Source organism: Oryzias latipes, chromosome 17 (genome assembly GCF_053564925.1).
Source record: "Oryzias latipes strain Hd-rR chromosome 17, Olatipes_Hd-rR_3.1".
NCBI lineage: Eukaryota > Metazoa > Chordata > Actinopteri > Beloniformes > Adrianichthyidae > Oryzias > Oryzias latipes.
Genome location: NC_136253.1, coordinates 36,490,910 through 36,514,645, shown reverse-complemented (window position 1 = coordinate 36,514,645; position 23,736 = coordinate 36,490,910). Strand labels below are relative to the sequence as shown.

Below are 23,736 nucleotides of genomic sequence, written 5' to 3'. Positions count from 1 at the left end.
GGATCCACCTGAGCATAGGTGCAGACGCTCAGGCAGCAAGTGGATGAAGGTAAATGACGTATACTTATAGAGCGCTTTTCTACCTACAAGGCCCAAAGCGCTTTACAGACACAGACCCAGTCACACACACGTGCACACACTGGTGGCGGCTCCGCTGCCGAACACTGGCGCCAACCTCCCGCCAGAGACAAGGTGGGGTTCAGTGTCTTGCCCAAGGACACTTCGACAAATGGGTGTGCAAGGCGGGAATCAGACCTGCAATATTACGATCATGGGTCGACCGCCCTACTGCTGCACCATGGCCGCCCACAAGGTGCAGGGATTCTATGCTGGAGCCTCAGCAGGAGATTGAAAGCCGCTGAGTAATGGGATGGGGGGGGGGCATCAAACACCCGGCATGCAGACTGAACCCAACTAAACGAACGCAGCCCTCCATAATGGGACACGGCCATGGTCCTGAAGCACCTACCTACCTTTTCCAGTTTCTTCTTATTTTTCGTTTTCCAACATTTTATTTTGTTTTCTGATAAGCAAATGTCAAATTTCTAAAGACATGAATGAAAAGGTGAAACTTTGAGGCCTGTTTTTGACTGCAGCTTCACAGACGGCGCCACATTTCTCCTTCGGATGAAGATCTGGGACAGTCTGCAGAGAAGGCATCGCAGCCAATCACCATGCGGCATCGGGAGACGAGCAGATGCTTGGCCCAATCAGAGCCTTAGAACAGGAACCGCCTTCTTGCTGTCAGCCAATCAGGGGGGAGCAGTAATCACTAATTCATTACATGACAAAGGCTGCTGCTGACGCAGTTCGTGTGGATCTAGATCCTCCGAGACTACTGGAGCCTCAGAGCTGAGCTCACGTTTCTGAAGCGTCGTGGGTTCGATTCCCGAGCAAAGAGGGGAGGAGGGGGGCTGAAGGACGGATTTCTGCGCCCTCTGACGTAGATGCCGTTCCGGTTGGAGGCTGCGGAAAACCCCGAGGACCACCAGCCGACATGCCGCAGCCCAAGTCCCGAAAGATCGCAGTCCTCGGGTACCGATCCGTGGGTGAGTGGTCAGCCCTCACGGGTTGGAGGGTGTCCCCGGCGCGTGGATGCGGTCCGAGTCCGCCTCGGTCTCAGCATGACCCGGTCCAGTCCCGGTGATCCAGAGCGGGCCTGTGGGTGTTCTGGCGCCATCAGCATCCGGGGAGGCCTTTGGCGCACGCGGCCGCTCATTATGGGATGTTGAGGTGATGCTGTCATGTGTCTGTCCACAGGAAAGTCTTCTTTGACCATCCAGTTCGTGGAAGGTCAGTTCGTGGACTCTTATGATCCCACCATAGAGAACAGTGAGTGTTTTTGTGGACCTTCAGGGTTCGGACCTGCAGAACTTCTGCTTCATGCAACAGTTTGTTCTGTTGGGGGGGGGGGGGGGGGGCACATAGAAATGCATGAATGCAGCTCCATGATGTCCAGAAGGTTCATGCAGGTCTCCTGTCCTTCAGGTACATTTTGTTCTGCTGAACACACAACTGTCATCAACACCCCCCACCCCATATGGGCCAGGGTACCACTGAGGGGGGGGGGGGGGGGTAGTGGATACACTGTCCATGGTAGAGGTTGAGATGATGAGGCTGGACCTTTAGGATCGTTGATGAACATAAACTGATTTGTCTTCAATCAATGAATCATTATTCATGTTAATCTATGACGTCTGCCAGGCTTTTATTATTATTATTAATATTCAATCAGCCACCATTCGTGAAAGACCCCCCCTCTCAAATAGTTGAATCTGTAAATTACTTCATAGAAACACTTCAACTTGGAGAATAAGAAAAAAGAATCCAGAAAATCACATGGTCTGATTTTTAAGAATATATTTGTAAATTGTGGTGGAAAACAAGTATTTGGTTAATAACTAAAGTTCAGCTCAGTACTTTGTTCTAAAGCCATGTGGGCAATGACAGAGGGAGTCTCCACTGTACCTGTTATTTGGTCCATTCTTCCATGTGGATCTCCTCCTCAGCTATGATGTTTTGGGGCTGTTGCTAGGCAACACCAACTTTCAGCTGCCTCCACAGACTAAGGCTGGTGTGCCCAAACATTTTTGGCATGTGAGCTACTTTTGAGACGACAAGCTCCAAGAGATCTACCTAAAAAAGAATGCAGACCCCTCTCACCTTCCAGGGGGGGTTCCTCCTCCAAGCTCAGGTCCTCTACCAGAGGCCTGGGATCTTTAGGGTCCTGCAGTATGGTAGCGGTTCCTGTGCCTTTCTGGACTGAGAGGTCTGAGGGTTCAGGTTAGCTGTAGCCACTCCCCCAGCTTGGGGGTGTGCAATTGTGCGAGTGCTCCCTCTTTAAAAGATTCTATTCAATTTTATTTGTTTAGCCCAAATTCACAACAACAGTCGTGTCGATGGGCTTCGTATCGGTAATTGAAAAAGTAAAACAGATAATCAAAAGGATCATGACTCCATAGAATTCAATAGGAAAATACTAAATGGAACTAACAAACTGACTAAGCTAAACTGGCATCTCTGCCCATAGACCCCCCATCACAGTGAGATGACAGAGGCCTGGAATTTTGATATCAGGTATACCTCAACATGAGTGGACCCAGCTGGCGCAGATGCTGGACGGTTGGGTCCAATCAAGGCGGCACACGGGCCGAACACGGGCCGGCCCAGGCTTCAACAAGCGCTTGTGCGGGCCAGAGTTGTCCCGCTTCTCCTAATCCTCTCCTGGATCTTCCAGGTGTTCTCTAGCACACTTCAGACGGGTCTGGACACGTTATGGCCTAAGCTGGGGGGCAAGCCTGCATTGTTCGAGTCCTTGGTGGTGTAGCGTCTTCCTGATGGCAGATTTGCTACTTACAGCCCTCTGCAGGTTATTCACTGGGTCTCCCCATGTGGCATTTATACTCCTTTGAAAGCTCTTTGGTCTTCCTAAAGCGCTCCAATTCATTTGGTTTGCATCAAGAACCAGCAGGTGCTTACTGAACACCTATGTGTGATTTTTATGTCGGGGGTAAAACAGGAAGACTGGAACCCCCCCCCTTTTCCTGACCTTGTGTTCCCTCACAGGTTCAATTTAATTCAGGGACAAACGCCTAGGTTTCTAACTGTGGAATTGGGGGCTATACTTATACCATCCAGGGAGACTATCTGAGCAGACAGAGCATCTCTCAGGTTTTTAGGACCAAGTATAATGACCTCAGTTTTTTCTGGGTTCAAGAGGAGGTAATTAATTGTCATCCAGGTCTTGATGTCTCTGATGCAGGCATTCAGTTTCTGTAGTTCTAGTTCAGTGTTTTTTAACCTTTTTTGAGCCACGGCACACCTTAACTTTGAAAAAAGTCCCACGGCACACCAGCATCAAAAAAATCAATAAAAAAGGAGAAACTCTATAGTCTGTATTGATCTGCAGTCCCTCCATGATCTCATGTGCATTTTTGTGATAATTGTGGCAGAAAAAGCTGGAAGCTGCAGCTGTTTTATCTAAAAGATGGAATAAAAGTTAAGTTAGACGATTTGAAAACTGATGTGTGTTCGTTGTGGTTTCAAGATGTTTAACAAGGACGACTCATTGTGCGCTGAGACGCTGTCACGTTAAGCCGATGGATCATGGGAAATGTAGTGCCAACATTCCGCCGACCGCAGACAGACTAGCGTCTCTGAGCTTCATGGTTTTGTTCACTTGTTCCACGGTCTGACACCGGATTCTGTGGAAAGCTACACCGCTAAAGACGAGCTTTAGCTGGTGTTTCTGTTGGAACTGAGAGACTTTATGAGCAGAATCAGAACAAGGAAGTGAAGAATTTAACCACTTCTGATTGGTCAGACTGATGACATGTGATTAAGCCTCCAAGAATGATTGGTGGAGACAGTTAAAGGGGCGGGACTTTTCCTAAAACAACTCAAGCTACGGCTAAATCGCGGTACCGTCATTTTTATCAAAATGTCTTTAATAGAATCAAATAAACAAATAAAAAAGTATTTTATGATCTTTCATATTTCTAACTACTCAGTTTTCTATCAGGGCCTGTTTGGATGAACACAGAGCTGATATCCTGGAGATGGAAAATGTTTTTAGATCAGCTAATGAAAATACAACTGCGTATCATCTGCATAACAATGAACATTAATGCTGTGTTTCCTGATTATGTTTCCTTAGGGCAGCATGTAAATCATAAACAGGATGGGTCCTAGAACTGAACCCTGTGGGACTTCATAGTTGACTCGAGTGCACTGAGAGGAATGGCCATTTACATTAACGAACTGATACCTATGGGACAGATAGGATTTAAACCACTGGAGAGCAGATCCTCTGATCCCTATGTCCTGCTCTAATCTATGGAGTAAAATACCGTGGTCGATAGTGTCAAAGGCTGCACTGAGGTCCAACAGGACCAGAATAGAAAGTAGTCCCTTTTCTGAGGCCAATAACAAGTCATTAGAGACTCTAACTAGTGCAGTTTCCGTACTGTGGTGAGGTCTAAACCCCGACTGAAAGTCTTCAAAGTGGCTGTTGTCCTGTAGGTGGCAGTAAAGCTGCTTAACTACAACTCTTTCTAGGATTTTAGAAATAAAGGGCAGGTTTGATATCTGTCTATAGTTGGCCAAGATGCAAGGATCCAAACTGGGCTTTTTCAGAAGAGGTTTAACAACTGCATATTTAAAAGACTGTGGCACGTAACCCGTTTCCAGAGAGGCATTTATCATTGTTAATATGGAATCATTAATTAGGGGAAACGTTTCTTTAAAAAGTCTAGTGGGAATTGGGTCTAATGTCTAAAATGTAAGAAAATCATCAGAGCTGAGAGAAACAGGAACATGTGGTTCTACTGAGCTCTGACTGCGAGTTAATCTAGCAATAGTACTAAAAAGAAATCTTGGATTGTTTCCATTCTCTGATATTAAGGTTGAATAGTACTGGCTTCTAGCTCTACGCAGAGCTTTTTTATAATTTAATAGGCTATGTTTCCAGATATCCAGAGACTGCTCTGAACCGGAGCGGCGCCATTCTCTTTCCAACTTACGGGTTTCTTGTTTAAGAGAACGTGTTTCAGCGTTAAACCACGGTGCTACTCGGTTTTGTCTGACGAACTTAGGTTTCAGGGGGGCAACAACATGGAGTGTACTCCTGAGGGCTTGTAAGGCATCATTAACAAAGTGGTCATTTATACTAGGACTGATGCTTTGGGAGCTGGGAGGTATTCCAGAAGGCCCGTTAAAAGTCCCCTGACTTTAACCCTGAACTCTGGCTGAAATCCGCCTGAACTTGGTAACCCTGGGTTAATGCACGTGCACAGCAAGTACATAAAGACATTCTCAATGGATCGCTGATTTACGGAGTCACCATAGTAACGCATGGAGAGAAAAAGAGACCGCTGTACTTCAGTGAGATGGTGTCGGAGATTTTAATGACGCGTACGAAGATTATTATACGTCCATCAAAAAAGTAACACGGCATCATCATCGGCGGCTTGGAGAAAAAGAACGGACAAAGTAAACGAGTTTCTGATCTTATTTTCATTGTGACGCATATTTACATATATATAACTTATCCAACTTTAATTACTTAAATTGGTAAAAAGTAATTGAGTTAAAATTATTCAACCTAATTTCTTATATCTATCTAACTCAATATTTTTTTACAGCTCAAATTTACATATTTATCTAACTAAATGTAATATTACTCCAATTCAATTAAAGTTTTTCCATCTTAATTTATTGTAATTCTTGAACTCTCATATGTCTAAATTTGAGGCTGCAGATATTCTCATTTTTATTATAATAAAATGAATGAAACAAAACAGCTTTGAATCATGCAACCATATACCACATCTCTGAATTAATCATTACACCACTAGACAGTAGGGGTGCTATATAAACTCATCCTCTTCTTCCCTCTCACTCATGGTGCAGAAAGAATTAGATATGACGGTACAAATAACTGGGCAAAAAACAGTAAAACAGCTAAACAACTAAACACATTTGGTCAAAAACCCAAACTTAAACCCAAATCCGTCCAGACAGGCAAAGAGAATCGTATCCCACAATCCCTTGTGGTGCCGATCCAACAGCAGCACCAAAGTTACACCTACTTAATTGAATTAATTTGAATGAAAGTAAAATAAATGTTTGAAAACTATGTTATTTTTAAGCTGACTTAACTAAAAAGAAAATGATTTATCTTAACTGAAGTAAATAACTAAGTTAGATCAAAGTATAAAGTTTCTCTTTCCAACATCCATATGTGGTCTTATCACCCTCTCATGGTGGAAAAAGTATTATCTGAGCTTCTTCATCCACTAGATCATCTTCAAATGGACACGTCATGCTGCTTCACATCTCTGAAAAACAAACTAACCTTCAACTAAACCTGCTCCTGACCAGGTTATGTTCAGAGCAGAAGTTGCTATGGCAACTTGACCTACCCTGAAACATACCTCTGTTTTAGGGACCGAAAGCTGAGGTTATCCACTTCCTTAGCCTCAAACTTACCGTGGGAGCTACAGAACCTGCTTTCTGGAATACCCCCCTGGACTCAGTAACACTCTGAGAAAATACTCTAAGTACTGGCTGAACTGTGTGTTCAAACTCAGACACAGAACGGTCAGTTAAGATTCTTCTAGGCTGTTTCTTACTCACTGGGGCAGAAGGATGTTCAAATGTAAACTGGAAGGTAATCAGAAAGTGATCAGAAATGATGGGGTTAAGAAGAAGGTTCAGTTTGTTTCTTGTTTCTTTTTCTCTATACAAAACAACTCCAACACAATGAGGTTTCCCAGTTAAATTTGATATATTGAAATATACACATATATTTACAACAACAACACCACCACCACCCAACTACACCCAGTCTTTATACTATTTACACAGTACTTTAAAGTTTCTTTGGCGTCTTTTGTCCCCCTGGACAAAGCAGTCTCAAAGATAGAGGGGCCTGTGACGCTCCGTCTGCGTTCTAATGGTCAACGACTTCTTACCGGATCAGCTGTGTCCGAAATCATACGACTTTCTGGTAAAGGAAGACCTTAGGAAGGGTGGCAGAAACTTCCAGTTTTTCCTCACCTTTTTAATCCAGAGAACCATCCTTTGCTTTAATCCATCCTTCAAGTGGTACTTCAAATGTCACCCCAGCCAGTTTGTTTCTCCTTCCTCCTCTCAGCTTCCATTCCCCTCCTTGTGCTGTAATTAGCTGTAATCAGCCACATACCTGAGAGACAGGAAGTCACCGGCAGGAAGTTTCTTGTCCGCCATATTTGTAGTCCCCTAAAATACTGATTTACAACACAAACAATCTAAACACAAATACATAAAAATCAAACCATAGTGTGCTCACACGATAAAGAAAGTGACCCTAATACTGGACCATTAATAATACTGATGGCTAATTTGGAATGTGTTTACTGTATTTTTTCCAACAGTAAAATAACAATCCTATATTTTATGTGGCAATGCTTCAAGTTTGTACTTCATGTTGAGTTTTGCTGACAATCGATGTACAGATCTTTTCCATTGTGTTGGCTGATACCAATGATCAGCATATAACCTTTTTTTCTTCCTTTAATGAAAACATCATAACTTGGGTTCCACATCTGGATTAACCAAAAAACAAATCAGCACCGGTGAAACCACTTGGATAAGTGGTGAAATGTTTTAAGCCTTTAAGTCCCGATGGTGTACCATGCGAATGTTCGCTGTGGCGACCCCTGATGGGAGAAGCCGAAAGAGGAAGAAGAAGAAGAAGTCCCGATGCCATGACTCAACTTCAAGACTAATCATCACTGAAGGAACAACAGTTTTAAAGCTGGCAATAGGACCAAAAATGCTTTTCAAAAAACTACAGATTAACGGTGTGACAGAAGAGTCTGAACCACAAAAACAGGTTTGTTTTTCAAAAAGAACAGAAATGACCGGACCTAAAACTACACTAAAACTAGAACACTAGCATGTCATTTCTGATGCTGAATCTTCTGAGCTTCATGAGAAACGCAGAAATGGACGCAATGACAATGAAGGGACACTCCGCATTGGAGGTCCTTAAAACATACTATTCAAAACTAAAAAAAAAGATTCTTTCAACTACCTGTAACACACTTAAGATTATGTAAACATCCATTGATCCGTTGGTTTTTCTGGTCAGGGTCAGGGATCACTGGAGCCTATCCCAGACACTTTTGGGTAAAGGTGGGGTTGGAATACAAAGACATTTTCGGTGGTTCTACTGTGGACATTGTCAGAAACCTCCTGTCTTATGTGGGCGGAGTCAAGTGTGCGGTTAGAGGAAAGTAGCTCGAAGGAACTTATCGTAGGACACGATAAGTTCCTCAACCTGCACACAGATGATGTCAAACACCTTCAAGGTCTGAGGTCAATGCTCACCTGTAGGCCCGTGTTCACTTGTATAATTATGTTTAGTGGGATCTGCAGGCCGTGAATTTGGCGCTGAATGAAGCTAAATGTTTGCAGGAAGTGGACAAAACTGAAAAGAGAACTTTATACCAAAGGGCTCAGTTAGAGGAAATGAATCTGCGTTTTCTTGCAGTGATTCTTTGTTTTCTGCGACTTTACAGCATTTACCAAAATGATCACGATAAACGGACAGGAGTACCACCTCCAGCTCGTAGACACGGCAGGTCAGGTACGTGCTGCTGCTGCTCCTGCTGCTGCTTCTGTCATCTACTCAGTGTGTTGTAGTTTATTATATTTGTGTTTTCTTCAAATTGTTTTCAGGATGAGTACTCCATCTTCCCACAGACTTACTCCATAGATATCAATGGTTACATTCTGGTCTATTCTGTTACGTCTAATAAAAGGTACATGCTCTCCTGGCCTCTTTTACCAGTAAGTCTTGCAGAATAATCAGCATGGTTTTTCTGCTTCTTTTAGCTTTGAAGTTGTTCAAGTTATCCATGAAAAACTGTTGGACATGGTGGGAAAAGTTAAGTAAGTATCATTGTTTTTTCATTGTTGATTATTTTTAAAAAACATTGCCTTTCATCTGACTTTCCCCTCCCTGCAGAGTTCCCATCATGCTCGTTGGTAATAAGAACGACTTGCACATGGAACGGTACGTCCCAATTGGCACCACAGGAGGTTTGAAGGGTTTGCTGTAGACGGTGCCTGCAGGGGCTTCAGTCATTGTTCATATTAAGTTTGGCAAAGGTTGGAATTTTCTATGGAATCAAAATATAACCAAAAAACAAACGTAACATTTTCTTTTCCTCAGAGTCATCAGCTGTGAGGACGGAAAAGCCCTTGCTGAGTCGTGGAACGCCGCCTTCATGGAGTCTTCGGCTAAAGAGAACCAGGTGATGCAGACTCACATCCTAAAGGTGCCTCCTGAGACAGGCCTTGATGAGAGGATGCTCATCAGAACTATTCAGTCCGCTCCAAACGTTTCAGCTCAGAACCAGAACCGAGCGGTTGACCAAGCGATGGTTGTGTCCTGAAAAAAGTGGGATTTTGTGCAGAAGTTCTGCTGTTTTCCTTCAAAGTGGAGGACGTGGAGACTTCGGTAGACCTGAGCCACGTTTCCACTGAGCGGTACAGTCCAGTCCATTGTTGGGCCCCCGTTGGTTGTAGGTCCATTGAAAAAAAAAATGGACCGGTTAGGGCGGGGCTACTGTTGAAACATGTTGATTGGTGGAAGGTCATTACCATAAAAGAAAGCCCCACTAACAACCAGGAGGTCATTAGTTAGATCAATATGGGCAAAGATTCCCAAATATCACTAGTTGTTAGAGACCTTCTGTTAGTGGAATGAACGGGTGAATCTTTAACCCTTGTGCTATCCTATGGGGTCCAGATGACCCCCCCTTCCATTGAGGTGTTCTCCCTACCATGACAAAGGTGGATAAAGGTGGAAAGATTTCATGTAATCCATGGACACCAGTGAAGATCACAAATCATTGAAGAAAAAAGGTTCAGAGCACTGTCTAGTGGGTCTAGATGACCCCACTCCCAATGGTAAATAGGATAGCACAAGGGTTACAGGGATTAAAGAAATATGGTGTTTTGATATAATATATTATTCTGAGTTTCAGAAATAACAAAATAATATATTTTACCATAAAGGACGGCGTCTTTTTTTCATACCAACCGTTTGAAAAGTGATGATGGAGGAAAAAGGAATAATGGTGGTTAGTGTCCGGCTGGAATTCTGAAACCAAATCCTTCATAGATCGGAATAGAGCTGTGGTAAAAAAAAGTCTGGAGCGAGATTCACCAGATTTGCACCGCTTTGACATTTCACACCAAGCCTCTTCCAACAAGCGCTATAGAGTAGAGAAAGAAGAGAAGAAGAAGCCCCTCCCTGCTTGCCTGGTGTGACCACCACAGGCTGAATGGTCATGGATCAGCGTGTAGCGTTCTTGAAGGTGCAGCACGTGTCCAGTGTGACTGCAGCGTCAGATGGAAGAAGCTGATGTGTGGACCAAACAGTTAAAGCTGAAGGCCTTCTGTGTTGGGCAGGTAACTGTTACAATACGGTTCTGTATCTTCGGAAAGCCAGGGAGTACATTTGTATAAAACCCTTTTGTTTTTTTAATATTTTTTATGTTTTAAATATATATATTCTTTCTTTTCTTTTTTAAGGAGGGAAGAGAGAGGAGGGAAATGTGATGGGGGGTAGAAGAAAAAAAAGAGAGAGGTGGAGAGAGTAAGGGCCAAGCTAGTGATTTGAGTAGGTTCTGATTTTAAGGTTCATAACATTTATACTAGATCTGCAGAAAGACAAATGTTACATCCAAGAGTGAAATCTGACACTAAGATAAGATATCTGTCCATCAGTACACTGTGGGTTAGGAGGAGGGATACAGCAGACGGAGAGCAGTGTGCACGTGCATGTGCACGTTGGGGTGGAGACAAAAGCACGCATCTGTTTCCTTTTAAACAAATGCAGAGAAACAGCACAAAACACTGCAACCACAACACAAATATAAATTAAAATGTGCAAAACAAAAAGATTTGAGTTGATCCTGGTAAAAGTTATTTTAAAACCAAAGTTTGAGCTTTGAGGAGCTGATCCGGTTTCTCCAGTCAGTCATGATCCGCTCAGGTTTTCAGATTCTCTCAGGTACAGGTCAGATTAGGAGGCGGTTCTAGAGGAAATTCTTTCCTTGCAGACTCTCCTCCTGGTGTCACATACAATTTTCTGTCTGTCTGTCGGTCACTATTCTTCGGGGTCGGTTCATGAGCGGCTGCTGCGAGTGAAGCAAGCGTGCAGCTTATAGAGAGAGAAATATCTGGACTGACTCGTCACGACTGTCTTAACGCCACAAACACGGGATGAGTGACATCTCTATAAGAACAGACATGTTGATAACGCCACTCTGAATTCAAAAGTGGCGAATGCTCTGGACTACGCGAGAGATGAGATGAAGCTTCATTTAAAAAGTCACTTGATCAAACGCAATCTGGAGCGAGCGCTCGATACGCCACCAGTCACACTTTTGAAAGAATTGATAAAAAGTCGAGCCGCCTGCTCCAGCACTGATGCAAAGTTTTTTCCTTCAGACCAGTCCAGACCAGTCCAGGCTGGTCCAAGCTAGTTGGTGGCAAACTTTGCTTCAGCTGAATCTAAAACGCCATGACCTACTCTGGACAGGAAGATGAGGGCGATTTCTCTGTAAAGCTTTCTGTGAGCCAGCATCTTCCTCCTCGCTGGTATCCCAGCCCATGCTAATCCATACTAGTTCATGCTAATAAATATCAGCCCATACTAATCCATATAGGCCCATGCTAATCCATACTAGCCCATGCTAATAAATATCAGCCCATGTTAATCCATATTGGCCCAAGCTAATAAATACTAGCCATGCTTATCCATAATGGCCCATGCTAATAAATATCAGCCCAAGCTAATAAATACCAGCCCATGCTAATCCATACTAGCCCATGCTAATAAATATCAGCCCATGCTAATCCATATTGGCCCAAGCTAATAAATACTAGCCATGCTTATCCATAATGGCCCATGCTAATAAATACTAGCCCATGCTAATAAACACTAGCCACGCTAATCCATAATGGCCCATGCTAATAAATACCAGCCCGTGCTAATAAATCCTAGCCCATGCTAATAAATACTAGCCATGCTAATCCAAAATAGCCCATGCTAATAAATATCAGCCCATGCTAATAAATAACAGCCCATGCTAATCCATACTAGCCTATGCTAATAAATATCAGCCCATGCTAATAAATATCAGCCCATGCTAATAAATACCAGCCCATGCTAATCCATACCAGCCTATGCTAATAAATATCAGCCCATGCTAATCCATACTAGCCTATGCTAATAAATATCAGCCCATGCTAATCCATATAGGCCCATGCTGATAAATACCAGGCAATGCTAATCCATATAGGCCCATGCTGATAAATACCAGGCAATGCTAATCCATACTAGCCCATGCTAATCCATACTAGCCCATGCTAATAAATGTCAGCCCATGCTAATCCATACTAGTTCATGCTAATAAATATCAGCCCATGCTAATCCATATAGGCCCATGCTAATAAATACCAGCCCATGCTAATCCATACTAGCCCATGCTAATACATATCAGCCCATGCTAATCCATACTAGCCCATGCTAATAAATATCAGACCATGCTAATCCATACTAGTTCATCCTAATAAATATCAGCCCATGCTAATAAATACTAGCCATGCTAATCCATAATGGCCCATGGTAATAAATACTAGCCCATGCTAATAAATATTAGCCATGCTAATCCATAATGGCCCATGGTAATAAATACTAGCCCATGCTAATAAATACTAGCCATGCTAATCCATACCAGCCCATGCTAATCCATACTACCCCATGCCAATAAATACTAACCATGGTAATCCATAATGTCCCATGCTAATAAAAACCAGCTCATGGTAATAAATACCAGCACATGCTAATAAATACTAGCCATGATAATCCATACCAGCCCATGCTAATCCATAGTAGCTCATGCTAATAAATATTAGCCATGCTTATCCATAATGGCCCATGCTAATAAATCCTAGCCCATGCTAATAAATACCAGCCGATGCAAATTCATAATGGTCCATGTTAATAAATACCAGCTCATGCTTATAAATACTAGCCCATGCTAGTAAATACTAGCCATGCTAATCCATACCAACCGATGCTAATCCATAGTAGCTCATGCTAATAAATACCAGCCCATGCTAATAAATCCTAGCCCATGCTAATAAATACCAGCCCATTCTAATAAATATTAGCCCATGCTAATAAATACCAGCCCATGCTAATCCATATTGGCTCATGCTAATAAATACTAGCCATGCTAATCCATAATGGTCCATGCTAATAAAAACTAGCCCATGCTAATCCATCATGGCCCATGCTAATAAATACCAGCCCATGCTAATAAATACTACCCCATGCTAATAAATACTACCCCATGCTAATCCATACCAGCCCATGCTAATCCATAGTAGCTCATGCTAATAAATATCAGCCCATACTAATTCATATTGGCCCATGCTAATAAATACTTGCCATGTTAATCCATACCAGCCCATGCTAATCCATACTACCCCATGCCAATAAATACTAGACATGCTAATCCATAATGGCCCATGCTAATCAATACCAGCCCATGCTAATCCATACTAGTTCATGCTAATAAATATCAGCCCATACTAATCCATATAGGCTCATGCTAATAAATACTAGCCATGCTAATCCATAATGGCCCATGTTAATAAATACTAGCTCATGCTAATAAATACTAGCCATGCTAATCCATAATGGCCCATGGTAATAAATACTAGCCCATGCTAATAAATACTAGCCATGCTAATCCATATTGGCCCATAGTAATAAATACTAGCCCATGCTAATAAATACCAGCCCATGCTAATCCATACTAGCTCATGCTAATAAATATCAGCCCAAGCTAATAAATACCAGCCCATGCTAATCCATACTAGCCCATGCTAATAAATATCAGCCCATGCTAATCCATATTGGCCCAAGCTAATAAATACTAGCCATGCTTATCCATAATGGCCCATGCTAATAAATACTAGCCCATGCTAATAAACACTAGCCACGCTAATCCATAATGGCCCATGCTAATAAATACCAGCCCGTGCTAATAAATCCTAGCCCATGCTAATAAATACTAGCCATGCTAATCCATAATAGCCCATGCTAATAAATATCAGCCCATGCTAATAAATAACAGCCCATGCTAATCCATACTAGCCTATGCTAATAAATATCAGCCCATGCTAATAAATATCAGCCCATGCTAATAAATACCAGCCCATGCTAATCCATACCAGCCTATGCTAATAAATATCAGCCCATGCTAATCCATACTAGCCTATGCTAATAAATATCAGCCCATGCTAATCCATACTAGTTCATGCTAATAAATATCAGCCCATGCTAATCCATATAGGCCCATGCTGATAAATACCAGGCAATGCTAATCCATATAGGCCCATGCTGATAAATACCAGGCAATGCTAATCCATACTAGCCCATGCTAATAAATATCAGCCCATGCTAATCCATACTAGCCCATGCTAATAAATGTCAGCCAATGCTAATCCATACTAGTTCATGCTAATAAATATCAGCCCATGCTAATCCATATAGGCCCATGCTAATAAATACCAGCCCATGCTAATCCATACTAGCCCATGCTAATACATATCAGCCCATGCTAATCCATACTAGCCCATGCTAATAAATATCAGACCATGCTAATCCATACTAGTTCATCCTAATAAATATCAGCCCATGCTAATAAATACTAGCCATGCTAATCCATAATGGCCCATGGTAATAAATACTAGCCCATGCTAATAAATATTAGCTATGCTAATCTATAATGGCCCATGGTAATAAATACTAGCCCATGCTAATAAATACTAGCCATGCTAATCCATACCAGCCCATGCTAATCCATACTACCCCATGCCAATAAATACTAGCCATGGTAATCCATAATGTCCCATGCTAATAAAAACCAGCTCATGGTAATAAATACCAGCACATGCTAATAAATACTAGCCATGATAATCCATACCAGCCCATGCTAATCCATAGTAGCTCATGCTAATAAATATTAGCCATGCTTATCCATAATGGCCCATGCTAATAAATCCTAGCCCATGCTAATAAATACCAGCCGATGCAATTTTATAATGGTCCATGTTAATAAATACCAGCTCATGCTTATAAATACTAGCCCATGCTAGTAAATACTAGCCATGCTAATCCATACCAACCCATGCTAATCCATAGTAGCTCATGCTAATAAATACCAGCCCATGCTAATAAATCCTAGCCCATGCTAATAAATACCAGCCCATTCTAATAAATATTAGCCCATGCTAATAAATACCAGCCCATGCAAATTCATAACGGCCCATGTTAATAAATACCAGCTCATGCTTATAAATACCAGCCCATTCTAATAAATCCTAGCCCATGCTAATAAATACCAGCCCATGCAAATTCATAATGGCCCATGTTAATAAATACCAGCTCATGCTTATAAATACCAGCCCATGCTAATAAATACTAGCCATGGTAATCCATAATGTCCCATGCTAATAAAAACCAGCTCATGGTAATAAATACCAGCACATGCTAATAAATACTAGCCATGCTAATCCATACCAGCCCATGCTAATCCATACTACCCCATGCCAATAAATACTAGCCATGGTAATCCATAATGTCCCATGCTAATAAAAACCAGCTCATGGTAATAAATACCAGCACATGCTAATAAATACTAGCCATGCTAATCCATACCAGCCCATGCTAATCCATAGTTGCTCATGCTTATAAATATCAGCCCATACTAATCCATATTGGTCCATGCTAATAAATACTAGCCATGTTAATCCATAATGGCTCATGCTAATAAATACTAGCCATGCTAATCCATAATGGCCCATGCTATTAAATACCAGCCCATGCTAATCCATATTGGCTCATGCTAATAAATACTAGCCATGCTAATCCATAATGGTCCATGCTAATAAAAACTAGCCCATGCTAATCCATCATGGCCCATGCTAATAAATACCAGCCCATGCTAATAAATACTACCCCATGCTAATAAATTCCAGCCCATGCTTATAAATACCAGCCATGCTAATCCATACCAGCCCATGCTAATCCATAGTAGCTCATGCTAATAAATATCAGCCCATACTAATTCATATTGGCCCATGCTAATAAATACTAGCCATGTTAATCCATACAAGCCCATGCTAATCCATACTACCCCATGCCAATAAATACTAGCCACGCTAATCCATAATAGCCCATGCTAATCAATACCAGCCCATGCTAATAAATACTAGCCCAAGCTAATCCACACTACCCCATGCTAACCCATATTAGCTCATGCTAGCGTAGCCCATACTAAATCTTACTAACCCATACTAGCCCATGCTCATCAATGCCAGCCTATGCTAAATCTTACTCATCAATTCTCATCAATGCTAGCCCATGCTAAGCCATACTAACCCATGGTAGCCTATGCTAACCCATGCCAGCCCATTTCACAAGCTTGATCCCAGCATCCTTAGAGCTCTTTAGACAGAACCTCTCAGGGATTAAACATGATTACAATAGAAATCCAGTGATAACTCTACTAATGTTTAGTAGATCAGATATCAATGAAAACATTATTAGGATTTGATCAGGGCTCTGATGTAGAGGCGCTGAGCTTTTTCAGTAGGGTTTGGAGTCCTGGACGTTTGTGTCAGCATAAAAAGGGAAACAATGGATTTGAATGAACAGACTGCATCTTTCAGTCGTGCCCCCCCAGACATTTTTCCTTTAAGGGACAAACCTTCAAAGCATCGTGAGCGTGACTTCTGTTCTTCTGTTCTCAGACGGCGGTGGAAGTTTTCCGAAGGATGATCCTGGAGGCAGAAAAGATGGATGGCAGCGTGCAGCCGGGAAAAACCTCCTGCGCTGTAATGTAGAGCCGTCCAATCAGCATACAGGACGCTGCACTGGGAAATCCCGTTACTTGAAGGCGAGCCGCCAGCCCTCCACCTCAGTTGACTCCACCCACAGGGCCCCAAATGTGTCTCCTATCCCACTGTTGGTCCTCAGTGCTCACTTTAGTCATTTTCTCCGTTTGTTTGGTGAAGCTGAGGATGTGGCTCATATTACCCACAATCCCTCATGTCAGAGCTGATGCAGATGCATCAGAAATGAGCTCCGTTTCTTCTGATCTCATCCATCCAAACCTTCAGCAGCTCTTTTTCTAACCCCACCACTGTCAGCCTAAAGATCCATTTTCTAATGTTTCAAATGTTGTACAAACTGTTTTGGATTGTAATCATTAAAGTAAGAAGTGATTCTGTAGGGGGGTGTTATTCTGATGAGTGAAGGAGACTCAGCCCCCCCACCCAGAAGCCTTTTATTAAGCCGGCAGACGATCACAGCACGTTACACAAGTCTTTGCTGCAGCAGGTCATCTGGATGTAGGCGTTCATCTGCAGCATGCGGCAGTCCGACAGAGCCATGCACTTCTGGTACCGGCCGTCTGTGGGGGGGGGGTGCGGGTTTAGAAACATCACCTTTCAGCGTGACCTTGTCTGACCTGTAAAACTCACATGGCGCCCTGAGGAAGGAGGCAGCGGCGCAGGCGTCCTTCCCAGCCTTACACGTCTCCACGGACAGGCGACAGCCTTCCCCGGCCTTCAGGGGGGTGCAGCGGTGGCAGTTCAGAGCCTTGCCTGTTCCCGCCCCCCCAGAAAGAGTCACATGCTTGGTGAGGAATGAAAGCAGCTCTGCAGGGACTCACCGGCTGCACACAGCAGGGCGACGGCTAGAACGACGAGCAGCAGCTTCATCCTTTCAGGCCCTCTGATTCTGTCAGTACAAATAAAACGACGTGTACAGGAGAAGCAGATAAAGGCCTCCGACATGAAGGAAAGTCATGAAGAGACAAACCATCGAAGTTCCATCAGAACGAGTCAAATCAAGCTTGGAGGGGTTCGAACCATATTTACGTTTGACGTAGAATCAGACGGTGGAACGCTCCGACGGAAGACCAGCAGATGCAGAATTAACCAGCGGAGATGGCGTCTTGTTGACTTTGGACTCTGCCTGGTTTCAGAGGTCAAAGTTTCCCTTCCCATCATGCTCAGCAGCCGCCCCCCCAGGCTGATAGCAGATGGTTTCTGTTTGTCCACATGTTTGCTCTGGATTCTGACCGGACTCACAGGATCGCGTTTCACCTGTGGAAGCAGCGACTGCAGTGAAGAAGCTACACCTTTGATTGGGTCAGAAAAGTTCCAGGACACCCCCCCCCCCCCCAAAAGATGAGGCGCAGCTTTGTGAAGGTCAAAGGTCAGCTCATGTACTCTGTGAGAAAACATCTCTGGAGCCTTGTGACGGTTCCTCAGAGCTTCTCAGACTGCTGCCGGCTTCTTCCAAGGGAGATTAATGACACACTAACCCTAACACACACAATAAAATAGCAGTTCATATCAGGCCGAGTTGTTAAACAGCCTGATAGCTGGGGGGACAAATGAATTCTTCAAGCGCTCTGTCCTGCAGAGCAGTGAAAGGAGCCTGTTATCCTTGTCGGGGCTTTTATTGGTGTTTGCTGCTCTTCAGGCGGGTGTTAGTTTCCGTAAATGAGCTCGAGAGAAGAAAGCGGACATTTTTGAAGTAATCTTTAAAATTCATCATAGCTCCAACATGTTGGATCAAAGCTGGGAGGAAAAGCAGCTTCCTGCTTTGTTGCTGCGGCTGCTGCTGCTGCTTCTGAATTGGCCCTTCCTGACCTCTGACCTCGGCTGTTTGTTTTCCTCCCCTGGACTTCCTCTGCAGTAGCGTGCGCCATCCACGTGAGCGCTCAATCAAAGCCGAATCTCTTCCATTGCTTTGTTTGGCTCAGAGACAAACTCCAGTATCAGCACCGGCACATCCAGGGGAATCTGCCCATGCGGCAAAACGTCTAACCCCCTCATTGTGGCGCTTTTGTTATTCCCGCCTCACCACTGCAGCTCTGTCTGTATATATCTGCCCGTCCAAGTTTCCCTCTTAGATGTGAGGACTTTGGAGGAGTGGCGGCTGGAAAATGTCTCAGTACTCAGGAAAGGTGAGTGGCAGCAGGACTCCGTCTGCGCAGAACCTGCAGAAGACTGACTGCTTCCTCTGCTGCGCTGAAAACAGATCGTGCTCTACGAGGGAAAATGTTTCACGGGGAGGAAACTGGAGATCTGCAGCCAATGCGACAACTTTCAGGACCGAGGGTTCATGAACCGCGTGAACTCCGCCCGCGTGGAGAGCGGCGCCTTTGTCTGCTTTGACCATCCGGACTTCAAGGGCCAGCAGTTCATCCTGGAGCACGGAGAGTACCCCGAATTCCAGCGCTGGAATGCCCACAGTGATCACATGGGCTCCTGCCGGCCAATCAGGATGGTAGGAGTCAGAGGGGGGGTACACGAGGGACACGACAGAAAATGTTTGATTCACCCTCACAGAAATTAAAATTGGACATTTCTAAAAAGATGCGCAAAGCATTTGCTGCAACAGAGACAAAAAATCCTCCTCCGTGTGTGCATTCAGAGCCCAGATACAACACGGTAACACGTACACATCTATGCTTGCAAACGTACGCATGCACACGTACACAAACGCGTGCACATGTACGCATGCACACGTACACATGCACACAAACGCGTGCACATGTATGCATGCACACACACGCATGCACAAAAAACGCATGCACGCATACGCGTGTACACGTACACATGCACACGTACACATCTAAACATGCACACGTACACATGCACACGTACATATACACACGTATGCATGCACATCTACACATGCATACGTACACATGCACACGTACACATGCACACATACACATGCACACAAACGCATACGCGTGTACACGTACACATGCACACGTACACATGTAAACGTATGCATGCACACGTAAACATACACACGTAAGCATGCACACGTACACATACACACGTACGCATGCACACAAACGCATGCACGCATACGCGTGTACACGTACACATGCACACGTACACATGTAAACGTATGCATGCACACGTAAACATACACACGTAAGCATGCACACGTACACATACACACGTACGCATGCACACAAATGCATGCACGCATACGCGTGTACACGTACACATGCACACGTACACATCTACGCATGCACACGTACGCATGCACACGTACACATGCACACGTACACATCTACACATGCACACACACACATGCATACGTACACATGCACATCAACACATCTACACATGCACACGTACGCATGCACACGTACACATACACATCAACACATGCACACGTACACATCTACACATGCACATGTACGCATGCACACGTACACATGCACATCTACGCATGCACACGTACGCATGCACACGTACGCATGCACACGTACACATCTACACATGCACACACACGCATGCACACGTACACATGCACACGTACACATCTACACATGCACACGTACACATGCACATCAACACATGCACACGTACGCATGCACACGTACGCATGCACATCTACGCATGCACACGTACGCATGCACACGTACACATGCACACGTACACATACACACGTACGCATGCACACGTACACATCTACACATGCACACATACGCATGCACACGTACACATACACACGTACGCATGCACGCATACGCGTGTACACGTACACATGCACACGTACACATCTACGCATGCACACGTACACATGCACATCTACGCATGCACACGTACACATGCACACGTACACATGTACAAGTACACATGCACACGCACGTATGTACACGTACGCATGCACCTCTACATATGCACACGTATACATGCACATGTACACGTACACATGCACATCTACACGTGCACACTTACACTTGCAAATCTACACATGGATGCGCACGCATGTACACGTACGCATGCACATCTAAACATGCACACGTATACATGCACACGTAACCATGCACATCTACACATGCACACGTATACATGCACATGTATACATGGACACGTACACATACACGTGTACACATACACATGCAGACTCACATGCACACGTGCACATGCACACGTACACATGCTTCATAAGCACATAAGCAGACAGCCTCACACATAGCATGCGTGCTGCTTTCCTCCCCAGCACGGACAGCACTACAGGCTGGAGCTGTACGAAGGCGAGAAGTTTGGTGGTCAGTGTGTGGAGCTGTGCGACGACTGCCCGTTTCTGCAGGCACGAGGTCTGATCAAAGACTCCATCAACTCCATCCGGGTTTATGGAGACGGAGCGTAAGTAGGCTGAGAGCATGGAGCCCCCTTCCCGATCAGGGCTGAGCTTCATGTACAAACAGACATTCAGGAAAGCAGAGACAAGTCAAATGAAGACCACCTTCCAGCTCTTTTTCTTTAAGTTAACATTTTGCTGAATAAAGGGAATATTACATTGTAGGACAGAGTCCTACATTTAGCACGCAAAGAGTTGTTTTCAAGCAATGTGAAGATTATTGAAGGTTTCTTTTTTTGTATTTTATGGACTTTCATTTGTCACTTCAAGATTAAACAACCACTGCCTATAAGGTAATGCCGAAACTTGATCTTTGAAATGAACCCTTCATGAATGCATCCGTGTTGAAAGTCTCAGGCTGTCCGAGCTGACGCCGTCTGAAAGGATTTTTACTCTCTTGGGATTCAGCAGGACCTTCTTGATGTTTACCTTTCAGGTGGGTGCTGTATGAGGAGCCAAACTACCGCGGTCGGATGTACATCGTCGAGCGAGGAGACTTCTGCGTGCCTCTGGACTGGCAGGCAGAGAACCCCAACATCCAGTCTGTGCGCAGGGTGGCTAACTACTTCTGAAGCTAGCTCCTTCTGCCGCGTGCAGCTGACAATAAAGACAAACAAATGTTGACGGTGTTCGGCTAACTCTGTACTGACAATAAGGTAGTGTACGTAGAAAACACCTACAGTCCTTTTCTGTGAATATTTTCATCAGTTGTGAGTGTAAAACTCCTGCTAAACCTCATATTAGTAGGTAGAAAAGCTGCAGGTCTGTGCTGCAGGGCTTAGAAGCAGAAACCTGTCATCCACGTCCTTCACATGGAGCCATCACCACATCATCAAAGACGCCGTTCACAATGGCGTCCATCTATTCAGGTTCTGGCAGTGAAATAGGACACAATAGAAAATGATCAATAAAAAATCCAAAACCGGTGAGTTTCAGTTCTGTTCACCAGAGATCGGCTTACCCACATTTGCTCTGGAGCTCTGCTGCCCCCTGGTGTCTTCATCCCAAACTTCTGCATTCATGAAATGTTTGCTGTACTTTTCAGAAATGACGAAAGACAAAAGTTGTTTTTTCATTTGGACTTCTCTGCAAAGCGCTGCCCATCGACGTCTTTGTGGATCACTGCTTCATTGGTGTCCCTCACCATGATACTTCCTGCAGCTGCTCTGAAAGTCTCAATACAAACAGACGAAAAACACCAACAATCATTGTTAGATGAAGAGCCTGAACTCTGAATTCAGAGACAGAAGTCAACATTATTGTGTGTTTTTGGACAGTTTGTCAGAAACGAAACAACGTAGGAAAAACAAAAAATCTAAATGTCAGTGATTTTAGTGTGAATTGGCCCTTAAACGGGCTTTGACCTGTTGGTGAAAATGTAAACCAGTAAATTAAAAGACAATCAAAGGGTTTTTGTTTGGTAAGTTGGGACAGAGTAAAGAAGGAAGCTGGGGAACCTGCAGGAGAAACCTTAGTGGAAGCTGCTGGCTGTGGGCAAACGTGGTCATGGATGTTTATTTGTACTGCGCAGGACGGCTGGTTGTCCAACTGAATCCAAAAGCTTCTGCTTGAAGCTGAAAACCTTTGCTGAGGAAGATCTCATGTCTGGAAAAAGTATTTTTGAATGATGGCCTCAGATTCTGTCAGTCTCTTCATGTCTGGAACCACCACCTGGGGCGTAAAACGTTTTCAGGTGCTTTGGGTAAAGACATTGACTCCCACCTGCCGTGGTCTCTAAGAATCTCACTAAGACATCCACAGAGTTCACGGTCATTACAGTCGACCTCAGTGTTTTGACTGAGGGCAAAGAGGCGTGGCCTCTTCTGCTCGGTCTTCCTCACATTCTGTCCGTCTTCTCTGGCTAACAGAGCCGTGCATACTGGGAGCTGTAACCAGTCGGATGCCTTCAGTAACAGTTCATGTGCAGACAGTGTCCAGGTTAGTTCCATCAGACTTCTGACCTGCCTGTTAGCGGACCGAACCTTCAAAAGAAAAGACTTCTGAACATTCTCTGTCTGAAACTATTCTGATGATCATGTGATGCGTGTCCAGGTATCAGGTAGGCTGTTGATTTGTTCTGTCATGACAGAAACCACTACACTACAGCACGGTGCCCCTTAACTCCAGAATAGGACAGAGATGGTCAGTGCTGTTCGTATCAGTTCCACCATATGGAGACAACACAAAGTGTAAATGTGGCTGCTCTACTTCCTGTCTGCAGAATACATCAGCATATTTTCTTTACCTGACAATGACATCCCATAATTGCCAGAGTTTATGGATGACACAGCACTGTGGGCCGTTTTTCTGGGTCCTGCAGAAAAGATCGTTTTGATCAGAAAAATGCAGGAACTGAAGGGACGTGATCCTCTGACTGTCCATGTTTTCATGTCATGCATGCACAGGCCTCACGG

General features: G+C 44.0%; 3 protein-coding genes and 1 long non-coding RNA gene across 6 annotated transcripts in view; 2 read left to right on the top strand and 2 right to left on the bottom strand.

Moving 5' to 3' along the window:
* The window catches only part of LOC105358513 (uncharacterized), a 58,074-nt gene extending 50,874 nt beyond the window's left edge, over positions 1–7,200 (bottom strand). Inside the window, exon 1 of the long non-coding RNA XR_912139.4 lies at positions 7,060–7,200. This is a non-coding gene — a long non-coding RNA (uncharacterized LOC105358513). The remainder of the gene's footprint in view (positions 1–7,059) is intronic.
* LOC101161855 (Ras homolog, mTORC1 binding) lies at positions 751–17,368 on the top strand. 2 transcript variants are annotated; one of them, XM_004085060.5, is made up of 8 exons: positions 751–1,049; positions 1,261–1,332; positions 8,565–8,632; positions 8,725–8,807; positions 8,881–8,937; positions 9,014–9,061; positions 9,221–9,302; positions 16,888–17,368. In XM_004085060.5, the coding sequence occupies exons 1-8, from the start codon at positions 998–1,000 to the stop codon at positions 16,978–16,980; spliced, it is 555 nt and encodes a 184-aa protein (XP_004085108.1). In that variant the 5' UTR covers positions 751–997; the 3' UTR covers positions 16,981–17,368. The 2 variants fall into 2 exon arrangements, with proteins under 2 accessions (XP_004085108.1, XP_004085109.1); XM_004085061.5 differs by lacking the exon at positions 1,261–1,332 and having other exon boundaries at positions 783–1,049.
* Positions 17,362–18,943, bottom strand: ly97.3 (lymphocyte antigen 97, tandem duplicate 3). Of its 2 annotated transcripts, none has more exons than XM_004085063.4 (4): positions 18,019–18,943; positions 17,811–17,878; positions 17,620–17,742; positions 17,362–17,549 (listed from the first exon to the last, which is right to left on the bottom strand). In XM_004085063.4, the coding sequence occupies exons 2-4, from the start codon at positions 17,857–17,859 to the stop codon at positions 17,443–17,445; spliced, it is 279 nt and encodes a 92-aa protein (XP_004085111.1). In that variant the 5' UTR covers positions 17,860–17,878; positions 18,019–18,943; the 3' UTR covers positions 17,362–17,442. The 2 variants fall into 2 exon arrangements, with proteins under 2 accessions (XP_004085111.1, XP_011491747.1); XM_011493445.4 differs by having other exon boundaries at positions 17,960–18,093.
* Positions 18,944–18,973: 30 nt separating this feature from the next.
* On the top strand, positions 18,974–21,944 carry LOC101161605 (gamma-crystallin N-A). Its single transcript, XM_004085059.5, has 4 exons — positions 18,974–19,115; positions 19,190–19,438; positions 21,182–21,327; positions 21,759–21,944. The coding sequence occupies exons 1-4, from the start codon at positions 19,095–19,097 to the stop codon at positions 21,892–21,894; spliced, it is 552 nt and encodes a 183-aa protein (XP_004085107.1). The 5' UTR covers positions 18,974–19,094; the 3' UTR covers positions 21,895–21,944.
* The last annotated feature ends 1,792 nt before the right edge of the window (positions 21,945–23,736 follow it).

Excerpts from the sequence above, each read along its gene's own strand:
- LOC101161605 (XM_004085059.5), top strand. The coding sequence starts at position 19,095 with ATGTCTCAGTACTCAGGAAAG. Across the intron at positions 19,116-19,189 it reads TGTCTCAGTACTCAGGAAAG|ATCGTGCTCTACGAGGGAAA; the intron begins GTGAGTGGCAGC and ends CGCTGAAAACAG. Across the intron at positions 19,439-21,181 it reads CCTGCCGGCCAATCAGGATG|CACGGACAGCACTACAGGCT; the intron begins GTAGGAGTCAGA and ends TTTCCTCCCCAG.
- LOC101161855 (XM_004085060.5), top strand. The coding sequence starts at position 998 with ATGCCGCAGCCCAAGTCCCGAAAGATCGCAGTCCTCGGGTACCGATCC. Across the intron at positions 1,050-1,260 it reads CCTCGGGTACCGATCCGTGG|GAAAGTCTTCTTTGACCATC; the intron begins GTGAGTGGTCAG and ends GTCTGTCCACAG. Across the intron at positions 8,938-9,013 it reads GACATGGTGGGAAAAGTTAA|AGTTCCCATCATGCTCGTTG; the intron begins GTAAGTATCATT and ends CCCTCCCTGCAG.
- ly97.3 (XM_004085063.4), bottom strand. The coding sequence starts at position 17,859 with ATGAAGCTGCTGCTCGTCGTTCTAGCCGTCGCCCTGCTGTGTGCAGCC. Across the intron at positions 17,743-17,810 it reads CGCCCTGCTGTGTGCAGCCG|GCAAGGCTCTGAACTGCCAC; the intron begins GTGAGTCCCTGC and ends GGGCGGGAACAG. Across the intron at positions 17,550-17,619 it reads CTCCTTCCTCAGGGCGCCAT|ACGGCCGGTACCAGAAGTGC; the intron begins GTGAGTTTTACA and ends CCCCCCCCACAG.